An 18,734-nucleotide genomic window follows, 5' to 3' on the forward strand; every position below is an offset into this window, starting at 1 on the left:
TACCCTGCTAATGTTATATATATGGCTTGCACCCACAGCTTGCAGCTGGGCTCACTCATGCCCAGAGTTTCACTCATCCTGAAACTGTCTATGATTCCTCGAGTGTTTTTCCATCTACTTGCCACTTGCCCACTGACTTCCCTCATTAGAACCTGACACCAGGTAGGTCTTTGTGGACCTGAAAAGGCATCAGATCATATCCAGTAAATTACAGTTTATATAATCCATTTTTGATGCATAATGGGATCTAAAAGACATTATAGACTTATGGTCTTAAAGATATGAAAACAGCTATTAATCCAACCAAGTGCTGATTTTTATTAAAACAAAAAGCCTCTCCTCTTGTCATCAAGCAACCACAGTTCACCACCATCACACCTCATGGTGAGGAAGGATGGGAGTGGGAACAGGTGAGATGGAGGCATACTGGAAATGGATGAGACTGAGAGGAAGAGAGTGCCACATTCTCTGGAGGGCAGCAACTCTTTGCAGATGGTTCAGTGCCTCAGGGTCAGATCACCACTGGGTAAGCTCCTCAAGGAGTCATGCCCACTCACATGGACACTCTGAGGACCAGACAGTTGCCATTCCTGACAGAGACACTGTCCTGCTGCTCTAACATGCTTCTCCATCAGTGAGGCCACAGACTTTTCTGACTCTGATATTTTATTTTTCCCCCTTATGCCACACTGTCTAAGATGACTCTGATATTTATATGCTGGAAACTCAGAATCAAATTTTAAATTTATCCAAACTTAAAAATCATCAGAATTCTAAGACTACTTCTTTCTTGGCCTTTTGGCTAAGATCAAGTACAGAATTTTAAGACTAAGAGACTTAGACCCAGAGAGTGCTAAGAGAATGTGTTCCTAACTCTGCTACTAACTGGCTGTGTGACCTTTGGCAAGACTCAGAGACTCAATTTCTTCCTCTCTATAAAGAGGGAAGTTTCTACCTCACAGGGTTCTTTTAAGGATCAAATTCATTGAGGTATAATAAATACTTTCAAAATTTCAAATCAGAATATCAACACAGGTTTTACCTTTTATAACCAGGAAATTAGAGAATCAACCTTTTATATTGCCCCTAATCATTTCACAAATACAGTAAAACACCCTAACATTCTAGAATGCTGTGGTGCAAATTCAGTCACATGTCTTCAACTCTTGTGAGCACCTATGGATAGAAGACTGGATGTCTCCTTGGTCCCCTCTGCCTACCACAATGTCCTCTGCAGTCACCACTCACATGCTCGCTATCTGGATGAGTGTGTGATTTTAGATGCAGCCATCTCACTACTCCTCCAACCTAACAGAGGAGCCCATAACTCTAGGGACCTTTCTACTCTCCAGGGCCAGCAATGACAAGTGATTTTCCTTCAACTACTTGCACATATGCAGAAACATGGCCTTCTTTTAAAAGAGGGAGAGAGAGCAGTTATATCTATTAATATGTCTAGGGACATTAAATCTAATAATTATAAATTTTTTTACTTCTGTCATGAAATGAATATAATTTTATTATTATATTAATGTTTAATGGGGAGCAATAGCACTTAATACAAGAATTCCTAAGAAATTATTGATAAATCTATCACGAATGAGCAAAAATCTTTACTGATTGTTCAATACTTCTGGGCTGGTACAGGCTGGAAATCACACACATTAGCCCAAGGGTAGAAGTCAGTGCCTCTGATAAATGCCATCACTAGTAGGAAAGTAATCCTAAGGCCTTCCATGCTGCCAGAAACAAAAAATCCACTTCAGTCAGGCGTTCTGCTTACCTGGTGTTGGGCCTCCTCCAAGTTTCCACTAGCCCAAAGGGAGAGGCCAAGGCCATGGCGAATTTTTGCCTCATCTTCTCTTCGGCCCAGTTGCTCAGCTAACCTTAAACCTGAAACCAGACAGAGAAATTTAAGGAAACAGAGAAGACAGATAATTTCACTATCTTAAGGAGTCCTGGAGGGTCATTTTACTTTTCTGTTGTTTGTTTGTTTTGAAACAGGGTCTCACTCTGTTGCCCAGGCTGGAGTGCAATGGCAGCTCATTGCTGCTTTGACCTCCCCAGGCTCAGATGATCCACCTCAGTCAGCCCCAGAGTAGCTGGGACTATGGGCACAGGCCACCACACCTGGCTGGCTTTTGTATTTTTTGGTAGAGACAGGGTTTCACTATGTTGCCCATGCTGGTCTCCAGCTCCTGGGCTGAAGTGATCCACCCACCCTGGCCTCCTAAAGTGCTGGGATTACAGAACTGAGCCACTGCTCCCATCCAATTTTGCTTCAAGTGTCTATAAAAAAAATGCTAACCAGAGTTACTCAGGAAGCTGAGGCAGGAGGACTGTTTAAGCCCAGGAGTAAGAATCTAGCCTGGGCAACTTAGTGAGACCTATCTCTTTAAAAAAAAAAAAATACTAACAACACGGCTAGATAAAATGAGGACAAGAGCTGGATCAGCCAAGGTAGAATAAGCATTCTCTTCAAATTCTGTGCTGGTAGCAACATTTCCAGGATGTTCCAGGATGCCTCGGCAAGAGCTCAGGTGATGGCTATCAGCAGGAGACAGGTTTGCAGGACAGACAGAAACACTAAAACAAGTGAAACCTAACCTGGTCACCCTCCTAGATTTGAAATCCATAGCTTTGCAAATGAAAACTCCTGGCTGATAAATTTATCTAACATGATTCTTCGACTGGCAAAGTGCTTCCTGACAGTTAAATACAGAAGGAAAGAGAATATTTTTCCTTTCTCAAGTGCACAGCATCCAATGAGTATTAACAGAAGAAACACACGATGTTCTTCTGAAAGTAGAATATGAACACAGCCTGACCCTGCCTTCTGTTACTGATGCTACTGAAACATTTCATGTTTAATCTGTTTTCCCTTCAGTCTAAGACTTTGATGTGCCTCAGCAGGGATGCAAAACAAGTGCTATTATGAGGCAAAAGCCTTAAATGAGACCATCCTCATTTTAGTAGCCTTCAGATAGGCACCTGCAGTTTGGGTCACTTACCCACAGCAAGCTTCTGGGTTTCAGGACACCAGCAACCTCCAGGGCTTTGTGAGAGTGAAATCTGAAGGCAACCATTTATTGTATTGGTCACCGGGCAGTTCTCAGCATCGCTTTGCCCTCATTATCCTGCTCTCTGTACCTAGAAGCTAGCTTGTGCAGAGACAGCATGAAGGCTCCCACCGTACAACTGCACATACAAAGGAAGGACTTCCTTCTTCTAATCTAATTCAGGGTAGATGGAAGCCTGCCTCTGATCATGCTGGGCCTGTGCAATTTCAGACTTTTGAAAAGGAATTGAGGCTGTTGAGAGGGTAAGAAAAGTAGCACTCAGGTTCAAGGTCATAAATATACATTTCAAAATGCTCATAACTCAGAACTTAGAAACAACATATTTTTTTTTTTTTGAGACGGAGTTTCGCTCTTGTTACCCAGGCTGGAGTGCAATGGCGCAATCTCGGCTCACCGCAACCTCCGCCTCCTGGGTTCAGGCAATTCTCCTGCCTCAGCCTCCTGAGTAGCTGGGATTACAGGCACGCGCCACCGTGCCCAGCTAATTTTTTGTATTTTTAGTGGAGACGGGGTTTCACCATGTTGACCAGGATGGTCTTGATCTCTCGTGATCCACCCGCCTCGGCCTCCCAAAGTGCTGGGATTACAGGCTTGAGCCACCGCGCCCGGCCTAGAAACAACATTTTAAGTTTAAATCATGTTTTGGATAACAAAAATATTTGTAAATAATTCACATTTTTAAACACCTCACAGAATAGAAAAACATATTAAAGAAGATGGTTCTTGGGAAAAAACCAGAAGGACACTGATTGCTTAAACCTTCAATAAGCCAACCACATTAATTCTTCAATACAGATGTCCCTGCTAGGTCGAGATCTGAGTCAAAAGTAAAATTCATTAAGACAACTCCTGCTTAGAAGGCTTGTTCTCTGAGAACAGGGACTTTGCTTTGTTCCTGCTGTATTCCCAGCATGTAGAACTCTGAGGTTCAACAATGAAGAGTTAAAAGCCCACTGGATAGACAAGATATCTGTCCTGCCCCAGCTTCTATCTGCTTCTGGCTCTTAGGAACCTGACTCACCCTCCAGCTCTCCTAGAACCTATAGTTTGTCAGGGACTGTTCCCAGGTAAGTCACCAAGTTGATCCATGCTCCCTTTCTTCATTTGCAAGAAGAGGAAAGACTGGGTGAGACCACTGGTTTTAACCAGAGGTGTCCTCCTCCGCAGCACCTGGAGACCTTGTTCAAAAGACTCAGACCAGGCTCCATTTGTGAGAGTCTCATTGCACGGAAGCAGGGTGATGCTGATCCACAGGCCCCACAGCCTCCTCCCCTCAGAAACCCAGGAGAGAGGGAGCAGTAAGCTGGTTTCCAGATAAGCTAGTCCTTCATTGCCAGAGGCTGCAGACCTAACTCAGAGCATTCGAAAAGCACTGTCCAGGTGTCCTGCACTCATGAAAAGAGGCATCTGGTTTGGCCCATGAGGCAAGCCATCGGCTGCAGGCTCCCTAGTGGACACTTCCACAAAATAGATACTGTAGAGGTGCTACAAATTAGAGTTTTAGATGTCTGAAAGACTTAAAAATTATAAGAAACAATAAAAATGAACTTGAGAATTTTCCATAAATATAGAATTGTTTTGCAATGTCTCAGGCAAACCAGCTGTTTCATGGAAGTAGTATTTCAGGAAGTACAAAAGAACACAGCTGAAAAGTTGTCATATGACTGAATTTAATAGTTTTCACAAATTCAACTGAAAATTGCTCCTTGTCTGCTGGAATTTTACCACAGTTAAGTTTCAGGAAATTAAAAGCCAACATTCTCATTTAATGCATTGAGGCAGAGCCCCATGTAGACAGAATGGGAGCCAGAGAAGGTCTGGGAAGAAGCTTCAGACTCTGTAACCTCTCAGACTGCAAGCCAGCACAGTCCCTGGTCCATTGCAAAGGAGACCAGTGAATCAACCCTTCACCCATTCTCCTCTTTGTTTCCTGCTTCTCTCTCTCCTGGCTTCCCAGTGGGGGCTAAGGAGTAAAAGATGATAGGGTACCCAACCCTGCTCTGCAATTGCAAAGTTAGAAACAACTTCAGAGAGGGTCTTATGTGATTCCTGGTTCAGAAAACCCAGGCTGGGTCCTATTCCTTGACTAACTGACCACATGATCAGGATAAAATCACTGTACTCCTCTGAACCTCAGGTGATTAAACTGCAAAAACGGGAATCAAAAGATATACCTCACAAGACTATCGTGAGAACAGAATCAGATTAAATGTACTTTATGTGCAAAGCCCCTTGGAAGTGAGAGTTTTTGCTTGAAATCAGTAACCATTCCTTTTACCAGTGAGCTACCTGCCCCTTTTCCCTTCTAGGGTGAGATGATCTAATGTGCCTGTGTGAGGGGAAGGACTTTCAAGAGCAGAAAGATCCACCTCTAGGGGAAATGCATTGCTGTGGGACTTCAGCTTTCGGAAGAATGAATCATCCAAGGTCCAACTGTGCAGCCTTCAGTTTCTAGGCCTGCCTGGAACAAAATCCTACTGTGGCCCCAGCCTAAGCACTGTCAGTGACAAATGCTGGGAAGGAAGCCTGGTTTACTGCTTGAGTGACCCTCAGACTGATGCTTCTAGATTAGACTTCAACTGCCATGTCAGAACTGACTCAAGTTTTCATATAGTTAGTTTAGATACTCATTAGAGGGATAACAGTGCTTGGAGCAGATGGGCATTTTCTTCTGATTCAAACCCTTATAATTTTTTAGGATTACATCTTACTTGATTCGTCTGCATGAGAACAAGTTGCTCATTCCACAGAGGGTTCTGAAAAGCAAGGAGGGTATCAGCTCCTTGGGCATCTGGCAAGCAGTAGAGGCTGTCACTAAAAGAGTAAGACAATCTGGGTCCAGAGAGAGCAGGGCAAGGTGCTACGGACAATGAAACACCTTAGTACTGTCAAGGGACACTTGGTGGGGACACTGTAATTCTGGAGTTGAGCTGACAATGTGGCTTCTGAGACCCTTACTCCACACAGAGGTGGCCACTCAAACTGTGCATACTTCCCTCTGAGTCTTGAGTTCTGACTCTGAACTTGATTTCAAGCAAGCCAAGACAACAAAATGGGCCTTTTCACCTACCTTCCTGTAAGTACATGACTGCTTGGGAATAGTTCTGCAAGGCATGATGGGTCCTTCCAAGGCTACTATATGACACCGTCTTGGCCACCAAGTCATTCATCTGTGCAGCAATGCTCAAGTGCTGTTCTTGATAGACCACAGCCCTCTCGAAGGTGCCCAGGGATTCATAAGTCAGGCCCAGGTTCCCATAGGCTCGGCCCTGGCATGTGGGGTTGTTGGTTTCCTCTGCTATCTGTAGATCAAGCTGGTGGTACTGCAGGGCTGTGTCATACTCCCCCATCTGCTGGTAAACACCCCCCAGGCCACAGGCTGCATCACTCTCCAGGGCTCGGTCTTTCATATCTCTAGCAATGTTCAGCTGGCGTTCAAGGCAGGAAATGGCTTGTTCGTAATTCCCTAATTGGCTGTGCAGACTTCCCAGCTCTCCATAGGCCTGGGCTTTATTGAAGGCCTCCCCGAGCTCATGGGCAACCACGAGCCTCTTTTCAAAGCACACGAGGGCTTGCTGCAAGTTCCCCATTGCCCTGTGGGGATGTAGACAGAAAAGCAATGATATTATTTTGTGCAGGTGCAGACAGGCTAAAGCCCCTGAGAAAATGAAAAGCATTTGTCACTGTCACTTACTATAGAAGCTCTTAACTCCTCTTCTAGCTAAAATCTATCATGTGCCCTTAGAGTGAGATGCAGAGGAATTTCATAATCTGAAAAGCAATTCAAAAGTCATCCCTTAGTGACCTTCCCAAGAGCTTGAGATTCAATGGGATATACACCCCAGAGGAAACATAAAATATATTAATAGGCACAATGATAGCAAGTGAACTGTCTGGTTCTTCAGGCCTCCCTATTTCCACTACTGCTTAGACTATGTTTTTGAAATCACTTTACAGTGGCTATAAATCTTTCACCCTGAGCTTCTCAGAGCATTCTGTGGGTGAAGATTTAGTTTGACCCTTGCCCTTCCTCTACTCCAGGAGCCCTAATCCCCTCTCTGGTGGGGCCATATATTCTGCAGACACAGACACCTTCTTGGGTTCCCCACATTTAGGAATAAGTATCACCTTGACCAACAGTGTGTCCTTTTGTGCTGCTAAGAGAAGACATAAGAGTGGGAAGAGAATGACCAAACCAGTTGTGTGGGGCACATGAATTCATTCCCCTGAGCCTCTGATTCTGGTGATAATAAATCCCACATCCCACAGAAGATGATAATAGATGTAGAGTAATACGGAAAGATATCTGTGCAAGGGGCCTAGCATGATGCATGCTACATAGTACATTTATTCATTCCCCTATTATCAGGTAGCTTTTCCGAAGAGCAACACAGTGGGGTCTAAGTAATTGTTAGGTGCAGATGTTGTATTAATAAACACATTCATAAAATGTGGGAGGTATTCAGAAAAGATCAGTGAAAGTGACTCACTCACCTTCTCCATCCCTATTACCCTTCTCATTATAATGTAGTCAAAAGGCACTGCATTTGGAATCACAGAGCCCTGGGTTTAACTCTCAGCTGCCCCTTTTAAGCTGCCTAATCTTAGGCATTAACTCAATTTCTCTGGACTTTATTTTCTTTGTCCATAACATAAGGGTAACAACATCAACTACTTAATTCAAACAGCTGTTGGAGAAATCAGATGAGCTATGTATGAAAATGTTTTATAGTTAACAAACTGCCATGCAGACATGAAGTTGCCATTACTGTCTCAAATGCTCTTTGTGCAGAACTATAAATCATATTTGTCCTTGGTCATTTTTACCTGTGTCCATTTCCCAGGCCGCGGTAAGCCTTGGCTTGGTCTTGCATGCGATTCAGACTCTGGGCAACAGATAAATATTGTTCATAGTATTTGATAGCTTCCTCATAGTCACCCAGGGCTTCGTAGCAATCTCCCAAGTTGCCATAGGCCCGGCCCCTGTCGAGTACAGACTCATTTCCACTTAGCTGCTGCAGCATGGCCAATTGCTGCTCAAAGTAGCCAATGGCTTCTTCCATCACATTCATGTTCATCTTTGTGATGCCCATATTGCCATAGACCTGGGCTTCCAGACTCGGATCCTTCAGCTTTTGCCCTAGATCAAGTTGCTCTTCATAACACTTGAATGCCATTGTATACTTCCCAAGGGCCATGTAGACGGCAGCCAGGTGCCCATGAGCTCTGCACTCCCCTGGCAAGTCACTCAGCTCCTGATATACCTCCAGTTCCTGTGTGTGATAACCCAGGGCCTTGTCATACTTCTGGATCATTCGGTATGCAGTGCCCAGGGCTGCATATGCACTGGCCTCTAGTCTTCTATCCTTCACCTGGTGAGCTAAGCCCAGCTGCTGCTCATAGAATTTTATTGCACCATTTATATCTTTTTTACAGATGAATATATCGCCCAGGTTCCCTAGGGCTCGAAATTTAGCCTGGGAATTATTCAGAGACTGGGCTAGGGACAGTAGGTACTTCTGACACTCTTCAGCTTTACTGAAATTCAGCAGAGCCTTGAATGCTAGGCCCAAGTTGCAGTAGGCTTTTGCTTGGCTCAACTTGTCGTGAAGGTCTTTGGCCAGTGCCAGATCCTGCTCGTAGTACTTCACTGCCTCCTGGTAATTTCCAAGGCAGTAATGGGCATAGCCAAGATTGTGGCAGACCTTCCCTTCTCCCTCCATGTCTTGAAGGTCAGGAGCAAGCCGGAGATACTGTTCATAATAGGGGGCAGCCTGGATATACTCTCCCCGAGAGCAGTGGAAATTGCCCAGGTTGCTGAGGGCCCGGGCCTCGCTCTGGATGTCTCGTAGCTCCCGGGCGATGTTCAAGTGATTCTGATAGTGTTGCAGGGCTCGGTCATGGGCACCCAGCGCCTGGTAGGCCACAGCAAGGTTCCCATGCGTGGAGGCCTGCGAGGCGCGATCGTTCACTTCCATGGAGATCTGCAGCTCCTGCCGATGGTATTTGACAGCCTGGTCGTACATGCCAAGAGCATTGTAGGCATTGCCCATATTCCCATAGGCACGGCCCTGGGCAGCATAATCACTCAGCTCCTGAGCGATGCACAGGTGGGCCTTGTGGAGTTTCAGTGCAGTGTCATAATCGCCTTTCATCTGGTGTATGATTCCTGAGAAAGAGAAAAAAAGAACACACTAAGACCGAAATAACTGATTTGCAATGTAGAAAGAAATGTAATTTGCATCTCAATTTATAGTAAAAAGCAATCCAGATGAATTAAAGAATTTAAAATAACAGAAGGTAGAATTAAATATTTATCAACTCTCCAGAGGGAGGATAGCTTAAGTTCCAAAGCAACAGAAAGAAACATTTACAGATTTTATTACAAAAATGTTTGCACTATAAATACATATCTAAAATTAAAAGGCAAAACAATACTGGAAAATATATTAAATATAAATGAAAAAGTTCAACAGCAATTGTGTGTAAAGAGTTTTACTCAGCTTGATTTATTAAAAATGAAGATCCAATTTACTAAAATAAGCAAAGATCTGTAAATGTCAGCAGACAACTCACATCCAAAGAAATACAAAGAGTAACCACAGGGGAAAATGCTAATTTCCTTTAATAATCAATGAAATGCAAAATAAAGCAACCCTGAAGTACCATTTTACTTCAGCTAAATTAGCAAACAAAAAAATTAACCACAACTCCTACACTGATGAAACTGTCCTGAAATTGGTAAACATACCAACTGCTGGGGACATAAACTGAAACAACTTTTTTGCACAAGCAGATGGCAAGAACCACAAACACTCCTACTCTGACCCAGCAATCCTACTCAAGGGAAAGTATCCCAAGAAAATCATCTGACAAACACAAAAGCTTGCATAACAATACACATAACAACCTTCAATGTGGCACTACAGACTACTGGAAAATCAGAAACATCTTAAATGTGAAACACTGGGAGATCGTATAAGTACATTTTGGTATATCAACTAAACAGACAATTATATAGTCATTAAAAAGATAATTATGAAGTCTATATTGAAAAATGGGGAAACAATGTTCTTGTAATCCTATTACCCGGAAAAATCGGGAAAAAATGCTGTATACTCCTGTGACAATAACTAGGAAAATAAGTATGTCCACACACATGAACAAGCTCTTGATGAGGTTATGCAAAAATAAGAATAGTTGCCTTGTTAGGTGGTGGAATTTCAGTAATTTTTGTTCTAAAATCTCTTGTAATTCTGCTATACTGCTTTTACAATCGACAATAACAGTGTTTCAAACAAAATCATAAACCATATTATAGCTGTTAAGCTATTATTTTAACAAGCAGTTAAAATGAGATTATCATAAATGTCCTAACTATAAATTGGTTTCAAATGAGGGATAGCATAATGGTAACTTGGGAGCTGGCTTTAAGGAGAGCTTGGTCCATCCCAGTTGGGGCGAGAGTGAGGACCACCACTAGAAAGGGTGGAGAGCAGCTAGTATGAAAACAGTTTTCTCCTTGCCTTTGGTTTTGAACATGCTTTTCCATGCATCAGTGTGTGAGCTTTCCAATGGTGACTAAAACTTACAAAAGCCCCAAAAGTTGAAAATGCCAAGACGTGTTACTGTTAAAACCTCTGAATTAAAGAACAGAGGCACTGAGAAAGAAAAGGATCTGTGAAAACCTAGCCTCCACAATTTGTGCATCTCTCTGACACTCTACTCATTCATTCACTTATCCAGCAGACGTTAGCTGGGTATTTATTGTATATCAGAACTTGTGGTGGGCAGCAGGGGTAGAGAGAAGAGTGAGGACAGAAGTCTCTGTCCTCAGAGAGCACAATGGGTCAAAAGGCAGACAGTACGCATGATCAAGGCTGAAGTCAGGGCAGGGCAGAAGCTGGGGGTGCAGTGCAGGATGAGTCTTGGGGGACCACTCTGCTGGTCCTGACTCCTCCCTTGCATGCTGTGGAGATCTGCCCTGCCACAAGAGTCATGTGCAGTCCTGGGAACCACCCATCTCTTTGACTTAACTGGACTTAAGGTATTGAGTAAATCATTTAGCCTTTTTGAGTTTTACCTAGTTCATCTATAAAATGAGAAAAATAATAAACGTAACACCAACCTTAGGAGGTGATAGTATCAAATGAAATAATGTACATGCAAGAGCACTGTAAACTACAGAGTGAAATTGCAATATTAGTTATTGAAATTATTTCCTTCCAAGAAAGGAAATTCTTGAGGTGATGGAAATTAAATAAACCATGATAATGCTTCTGTATATTTTTTATGAGTAAAATATTTCATGATTTAAAAATAATTAAATAAATCATGGTGACATTAAAAATGGTGAAGGGCTGGGTGTGGTGGCTCATACCTATAACCCAGCACTTTGGAAGGCTGAGGCAAGAGGATTGCTTGAGCTTAGGAGTTCAAGACAAACCTGGGCAACATAGCAAGACCTCGTCTCTACAAAAAATTTAAAAATTAGCTGGGCATGGTGGTGTAAGCCCATAGTTCCAGCTGCTTGGGAGGATGACATAGGAGGATTACTTGGGCTCAGGAGTTCAAGGCTGCAGTAGGCCATGACTTCACCACTGCACTCCAGCATGGGTGACAGAATGAGACCCTGTCTTAAAAAAAAAAAGGTAAAGTAAGTCAGGATCCAAGATGGCCAAATAGGAACAGCTCTGGAGAACAATGCAGAGGGTGAGTGAACACTACATTTCCATATGAGTTTCTACTGCTCACACACCAGGAGATTCCCAGGCTGAAAAGCACCACAAGTTTCCAATATGGCTGTTTCAGTTGGCACTGCAGATCTCCACACAAAAACTCACATAAATCAGGGCGGCCATTTCAACTGGCTCCTGGAACACCTGGGAGACACAGCTGCCAATTCAAGTGAAAAAAAAAAGGGGGGCTGCAACAGGGAGCCAGGTGATCTGGCTCAGCAGGTCCCACCCCCACAAAAAACCAGCAATCTAAAATGCCAGGATTGAAGTTTTGCAGCAAGCACAAATGGACCCAGGATGGTATAGCTCTTTGCGAGGAAGGGCATCCACCATTACCGAGGCAGTCCACCACTACCGAGGCAGTCCACCATTACCAAGGCAGTCCACCATTACGGAGACAGTCCACCATTACAGAGGCAGACTGCTATTACTGAGGCAGTTCTAACTATATCTCTGCAAACAAAACCGCAAGGAAGTTCACACAGCAACTGGGCAGAGGCCACGGCAGCTCAGCAACACCTCTGCTGGCAGATTGTGACTAGGCTACCTCCTCACTGGGCAGGGCATCTCTAAAAAAAGGCACCAGTATGTCAGGAACATATCAATAAAGCCCCTCCTTCCCAGGAAAGAGCACCTGGGAAAAAAAGGCAGTTATGAGTTCTGCTGCAGCAGACTTAAACATACCTGCTCAGCAGCTCTGAGGGAACAATAGAGCTCACAGTTCACCACTTGAGCTCCTATAAGGGACAGACTGTCTCCTCAAGCAACTCCCTGACCCCCGTATATCCAAAGAGACACCTCATAAAGGAGAGCTCAGGTTCACATCTGGCAAGTATGCTTCTGGGACAAAGACAGCAGAAGAAGAAACTGGCAGCAACCCTTACTGCTCTGCAGCTGCTGCAGGTGATCCCCAGGCAAGCAGGGTCTGGAGTGGACCTCCAGCAGTCCTACAACAGAGGGGCCTGTTAGAAGGAAAATTAAAAAACAGAAAGAAATAACTTCATCATCAACAAAAAGGACATCCACTCAGAAACCCCATCCAAAAGTCACCAACTACAAAGACCACACATAGATAAATCCACAAAGATGTGAAGAAACCAATGCAAAAAGATGAAAACACCCAAAACCAGAATGCCTCTCTTCCTCCAAGGGATCACAATTCCTCACCAGCAATGGAACAAGGCTGGATGGAGAATGAGTCTGATGAAATGACAGCAACAGGCTTCAGAAAGTGGGTAATAACAAACTTCTCTGAGCTAAAAAGTATGTTCTAACCTAATGCAAAGAAACTAAGAATCTTGAAAAAAGGTTCGACAAAATACTAATGAGAATAAACAGCTTAGAGAATAATACAAATGAATTAATGGAGCTGAAAAACACAACACAAGAACTTCAAGAAGCATACACACATTTCAATAGCCGAATCAACCAAGCAGAAGAAAGGATATCAGAAATTGAAGATCAACTCAATGAAATAAAAGAAGAAGGCAAGATTAGAGAAAAAAAGAGTAAAAAGAAATGAACAAAGCCTCCAAGAAATATGGGATTGTGTGAAAAAGACCAAATCTATGTTTGATAGGTGTATCTGAATGTGACAGAGAGAATGAATCCAACCTGGAAAACACTCTTCAAGATATTATCCAGGAGAACTTCCCCAATGTAGCAAGGCAGGCCAACATTTAGGTCCAGGAAATACAGAGAACACCACAATGATACTCCTCTAGAAGAGCAACCCCAAGGCACATAATCGTCAGATTTAACAGGGTTGAAATGAAGGAAAGAATGCTAAAGGCAGCCAGAGAGAAAGGTCGGGTTACCCAAAAAGGGAAGCCCATTTGACTCACAGCGGATTTCTCCACAAAAACCCTATAAGCCAGAAGAAAGTGGGGGCCAATATTCAACATCCTTAAAGAAAAGAACTTTCAACCTAGAATTTTATATCCAGCCAAGATAAGCATCATAAGCAAAGGAGAAATAAAATCCTTTATGAACAAGCAATTGCTCAGAGATGTTGTCACCACCAGGCCTGCCTTACAAGAGCTCCTGAAGGAAGTACTAAACACAGAAAGGAACAACCAGTACCAGCTACTCCAAAAACATACCAAATGGTAAAAAGCATCGACACAATGAAGAAACTGCATCAACTAACGGGCAAAACAACCAGCTAGCATCAAAATGGCAGGATCAAATTCACACATAACAATATTAACCTTAAATATAAATGGGCTAAATCCCCCAATCAAAAGACACAGACTAGTAAATTGGATAAAAAGACAAAATCCATCAGTGTGCTGTAACCAGGAAACCCATCTCACGTGCTAGGATATGCACAGGTTCAAAATAAAGGGATGGAGGAAGATTTACCAAGCAAATAGAGAGCAAAAGAAAGCAGGAGTTGCAATCCTAGTCTCTGATAAAATAAACTTTAAACCAAAAAAGACCAAAAAGACAAAGAAGGGTATTACATAATGGTAAAAGGATCAATGCAACAAGAAGAGCTAACGATCCTAAATATATACACACCCAACACAGGAGCACCCAGATACATAAAGCAAGTTCTTAATGACCTACAAAGAGACTTAGACTCCCACACAATAATAGTGGGAGACTTTAACACTTCACTGTCAATATTAGACAGATCAACGTGACAGAAAATTAACAAAGATATCCAGGACTTGAAATCAGATCTGGACCAAGCAAACCTAATAGACATCTACAGAACTCTCCACACCAAATTCACAGAATATACATTCTTCTCAGGACCACATCACACCTACTCTAAAATTGACCACATAATTGGAAGTAAATCACTCCTCAGCAAAAGCAAAATAACAGATATCATAACAGTCTCTCAGACCACAGTGCAACCAAATTAGAACTCAGGATTAAAAAACTAACTCAGAACCACACAACTTCATGGAAACTGAACAACTGGCTCTTGAATGCTGACTGGATAAACAATGAAATGAAGGCAGAAATAAAGATGTTCTTCAAAAACAATGAGAACAAATACACAACATACCAGAATCTCTGGGACACATTTAAAGCAGTGTCTAGAGGAAAATTTATAGCAATAAATGCCCACATGAGAAGCAAGGAAAGATCTAAAATCGACACCCTATCATCAAAATTAAAAGAACTAGAGGAGTGAGATCAAAAAAAATCTCAAAAGCTAGCAGAAGACAAGAAATAACTAAGATCAGAGCAGAACTGAAGGAGATAGAGACACAAAAAATCCTTCAAAAAAATCAATAAATCCAGGAGCTGGTTTTTTGAAAAGATCAACAAAATAGATAGACTACTAGCCAGATTAATAAAAAAGACAAGAGAGAATAATTAAATCAATGCAATAAAAAATAATAAAGAGAACATCACCACCGATTCCACAGAAATACAAACTACCATCAGAGATTACTACAAACAACTCTATGCACATAAACCAGTAAACCTGAAAGAAACTGATAAATTCCTGGACACTTGCACCCTCCCAAGCCTAAACCAGGAAGAAGTTGCAACCCTGAATAGACCTATAACAAGGGCTGAAGCTGAGGCAGCAATTAATAACTTACCAACCAAAAAAAGCCCAGGTCTAGCTGGGTTCACAGCTGAATTCTACCAGACATACAAAGAGGAACTGGTACCACTCCTTCTGAAACTATTCCAAACAATCCAAAAAGAGGGAATCCTTCCCAAATCATTTTATGAGACCAACATCATCCTGACACCAAAACCTGGCAGAGACTCAACAAAAAAGAAAACTTCAGGCCAATCTCCATGATGAACATAGATGCAAAAATCTTCAATAAAATACTGGCAAACTGATTACAACAGCACATCCAAAAGCTTATCCATCACGATCAAGTAGGCTTCATCCTGGGAATGCAAGGCTGGTTCAACATATGCAAGTCTTTAAATGTAATCCACCACATAAACAGAACCAAAGACAAAAACCACATGATTATCTCAATAGATGCAGAGAAGGCCTTTGACAAAATTCAACAGCTCTTTAGGCTAAAAACTCTCAATAAACTAGGTATCAATGGAACGTATCTCAAAATAATAAAAGCTATTTATGACAAACTCACAACCAATATCATACTGAATGGGTAAAAACTAGAAGCATTCCCTTTGAAATCAGGCACTAGACAAGGATGCCCTCTCTCACCACTCCTATTCAATGTAATATTGGAAGTTCTAGCCAGAGCAATCAGGCAAGAAAAAGAAATAAGGGGTCTTCAATTAGGAAAGGAAGAAGTCAAATTGTCTCTATTTGCAGATGACATGATTGTATATTTAGAAGACCCCATCATCTCAGCCCAAACTCTCCTTAAACTGATAAGCAGCTTCAGCAAAGTCTCAGGATACAAAATTAACATGCAGAAATCACAAGCATTCCTATGCACCAATAACAGACTTAAAGAAAGCCAAATCAAGAACGAACTGCCATTCACAATTGCTACAAAGAGAATAAAACACCTAGGAATACAACTAACAAAGGATGTAAAGGACTTCTTCAAGGAGAACTATAAACCACTGGTCAAGAAAATAAGAGAGGACACAAACAGATGGAAAAACATTCCATGCTCATGGATAGGAAGAATCAATATCATGAAAATGGCCATACTGCCCAAAGTAGTTTATAGATTCAATGCCATCCCCATCAAGCTACCTATGACCCTTTTCACAGAACTGGAAAAAATCACCTTAAACTTCATATGGAACCAAAAGAGAGCCTGCATAGCCAAGACAATTCTAAACAAAAAGAACAAAGCTGGAAACATCATGCTACCTGACTTCAAACTATACTCAAGGCTGCAGTAATCAAAACAGCATGCTACTGGTACCAAAACAGACATATAGACCAATGGAACAGAACAGAGGCCTCGGAGGCAATGCCACACATCTACAACCATCTGATCTTTGACAAACCTGACAAAAACAAGCAATGGGGAAAGGATTCCCTGTTTAATAAATGGTGTTGGCAAAACTGGCTAGCCATGTGTAGAAAGCAGAAACTGGACCCCTTCCGAACACCTTACACTAAAATTAACTCCAGATGGATTAAAGACTTAAACATAAGACCTAACACCATAAAAACCCTAGAAGAAAACCTTGGCAAAACCATCCAGGACATAGGCATAGGCAAGGACTTCATGGCTAAAACACCAAAAGCATTGGCAACAAAAGCCAAAATAGGCAAATAGGATCCAATTAAACTCCAGAGCTTCTGTACAGCAAAAGAAACAATCATTAGAGTTAACCGGCAACCAACAGAATGGGAAAAAATTTTTGCAATCTACCCATCTGACAAAGGGTTAATATCCAGAATCTACAAAGAATTAAAATGGATTTACAAGAAACAAACAAACAAACCCATTCAAAAGTGGGCAAAGGACATGAACAGACACTTTTCAAAAGAAGACATTTATGAGGCCAACAAACATGAAAAAATGCTCATCATCACTGGTCATTAGAGAAATGCAAATCAAAACCACATTGAGATACCATCTCATACCAGTTAGAATGATGATCATTAAAAAATCTGGAGACAGCAGATGCTGGAGAGGATGTGGAGAAATAGGAACATCTTTACACTGTTAGTGGGACTGTAAATTAGTTCAACCATTGTGGAAGACAGTGTGGTGATTCCTCAAGGACCTAGAAATAGAAATTCCATTTGACCCAGCAATCCCATTACTGGGTATATATCCAAAGGATTATAAATCATTCTATTATAAAGACACATGCACATGTATGTTTATTGTAGCACTGTTTACAATAGCAAAGACCTGGAACCAAATGCCCATTGATGTTAGACTGGACAAGGAAAATGTGGCACATATACACCATGGAATACTATGCAGCCATAAAATACGACGAGTTTGTGTCCTTTGTAGGGACATGGATGAATCTGGAAAGCATCATTCTCAGCAAAGTGACACAAGAACAGAAAATCAAAGATTGCATGTTCTCTCTCATAGGTGAGTGTTGAGCAATGACAACACATGGACACAGGGAGGGGAGTATCACACACTAGGGTTGGTTGGGGGGCACTAGGGAGGGTAGTAGGAGTGCCTGAATCCCCCCTGGAGCACTTTCTTCCACAATGATGCCTTTGCAGTGATTTTTTTTCCCCCTCACAGCTTTTGGATTTTATTGCAATGATTTTCTTAAGCCAATATAGTCACTTGATGGTTGCTAAGATCATGGTAAAAGGAAGCAAGTGGCGAGAGACCTCGCAGGCAATTGGAAGAAGCTTGGTTTTCACATATTGCCCATCACTACCAAAGACAGGTCTCTTTGGAAGCCCCCAGGTGGGACTTACCTTGTCCTACAGGAAACTGGGTAAGCATCAGAAAGGCAAAATATAATAGAAAAGACACAGGACTCTAAGCCGGAAGTCCTGTTTTACAAGCTGGGCTCCCAATTCATTCAGCTGAGTGTCTTTGAGACAGTTAATACCGCTAAGCCTTTGTTAATATTTTTTTAATTAAAAATATTTTGGCATTTTTTTTGTTTCCCTACTAATAAGGTCAGATTATAATCATTTCAAAGACATAGCATGAGAAATATAATAGTATGTATCAATTATTAGTTTACATGGTATCTAAACATAGTATGACCGGTATTTAGAAAGTGAGGAAAAAGGAAAGGAATTCTATTTCTCTAACTCTCACAACCTAAAGAATCTGGGCTACTTAATAGGAAGCAGTTGGGATGATAATGGCTACCCAGAGTTCAATGATTTGTGAAAGAAACTACCTGCTGGTTATGGCAAAATGATCTGATCTCCAGCCAGCTTCCCTATGCACTCTCCTGATCTCCTCCTGTCCTCCTTATCTTACATTTCCAAGGGCCTATAAAGAATCCTAAGAAGACTCTTAAAGATTTCCTCAAATAGACAAAAGTAAGAAGA

General features: G+C 42.0%; 1 protein-coding gene across 6 annotated transcripts in view; it reads right to left on the minus strand.

Moving 5' to 3' along the window:
• TTC28 (tetratricopeptide repeat domain 28) overlaps positions 1 to 18,734 on the minus strand; it is a 708,603-nt gene that overhangs the window by 104,573 nt on the left and 585,296 nt on the right. For all 6 annotated transcript variants that reach the window (XM_078337130.1, XM_035258707.3, XM_035258622.3 and 3 more), the window contains 3 exons: positions 7,908 to 9,249; positions 6,151 to 6,674; positions 1,784 to 1,893 (listed from right to left, as the gene is read on the minus strand). In XM_078337130.1, coding sequence (XP_078193256.1) covers positions 1,784 to 1,893; positions 6,151 to 6,674; positions 7,908 to 9,249 — 1,976 coding nt within the window. The remainder of the gene's footprint in view (positions 1 to 1,783; positions 1,894 to 6,150; positions 6,675 to 7,907; positions 9,250 to 18,734) is intronic.

The sequence above is a fragment of the Callithrix jacchus genome, chromosome 1 (genome assembly GCF_049354715.1).
Source record: "Callithrix jacchus isolate 240 chromosome 1, calJac240_pri, whole genome shotgun sequence".
NCBI lineage: Eukaryota > Metazoa > Chordata > Mammalia > Primates > Cebidae > Callithrix > Callithrix jacchus.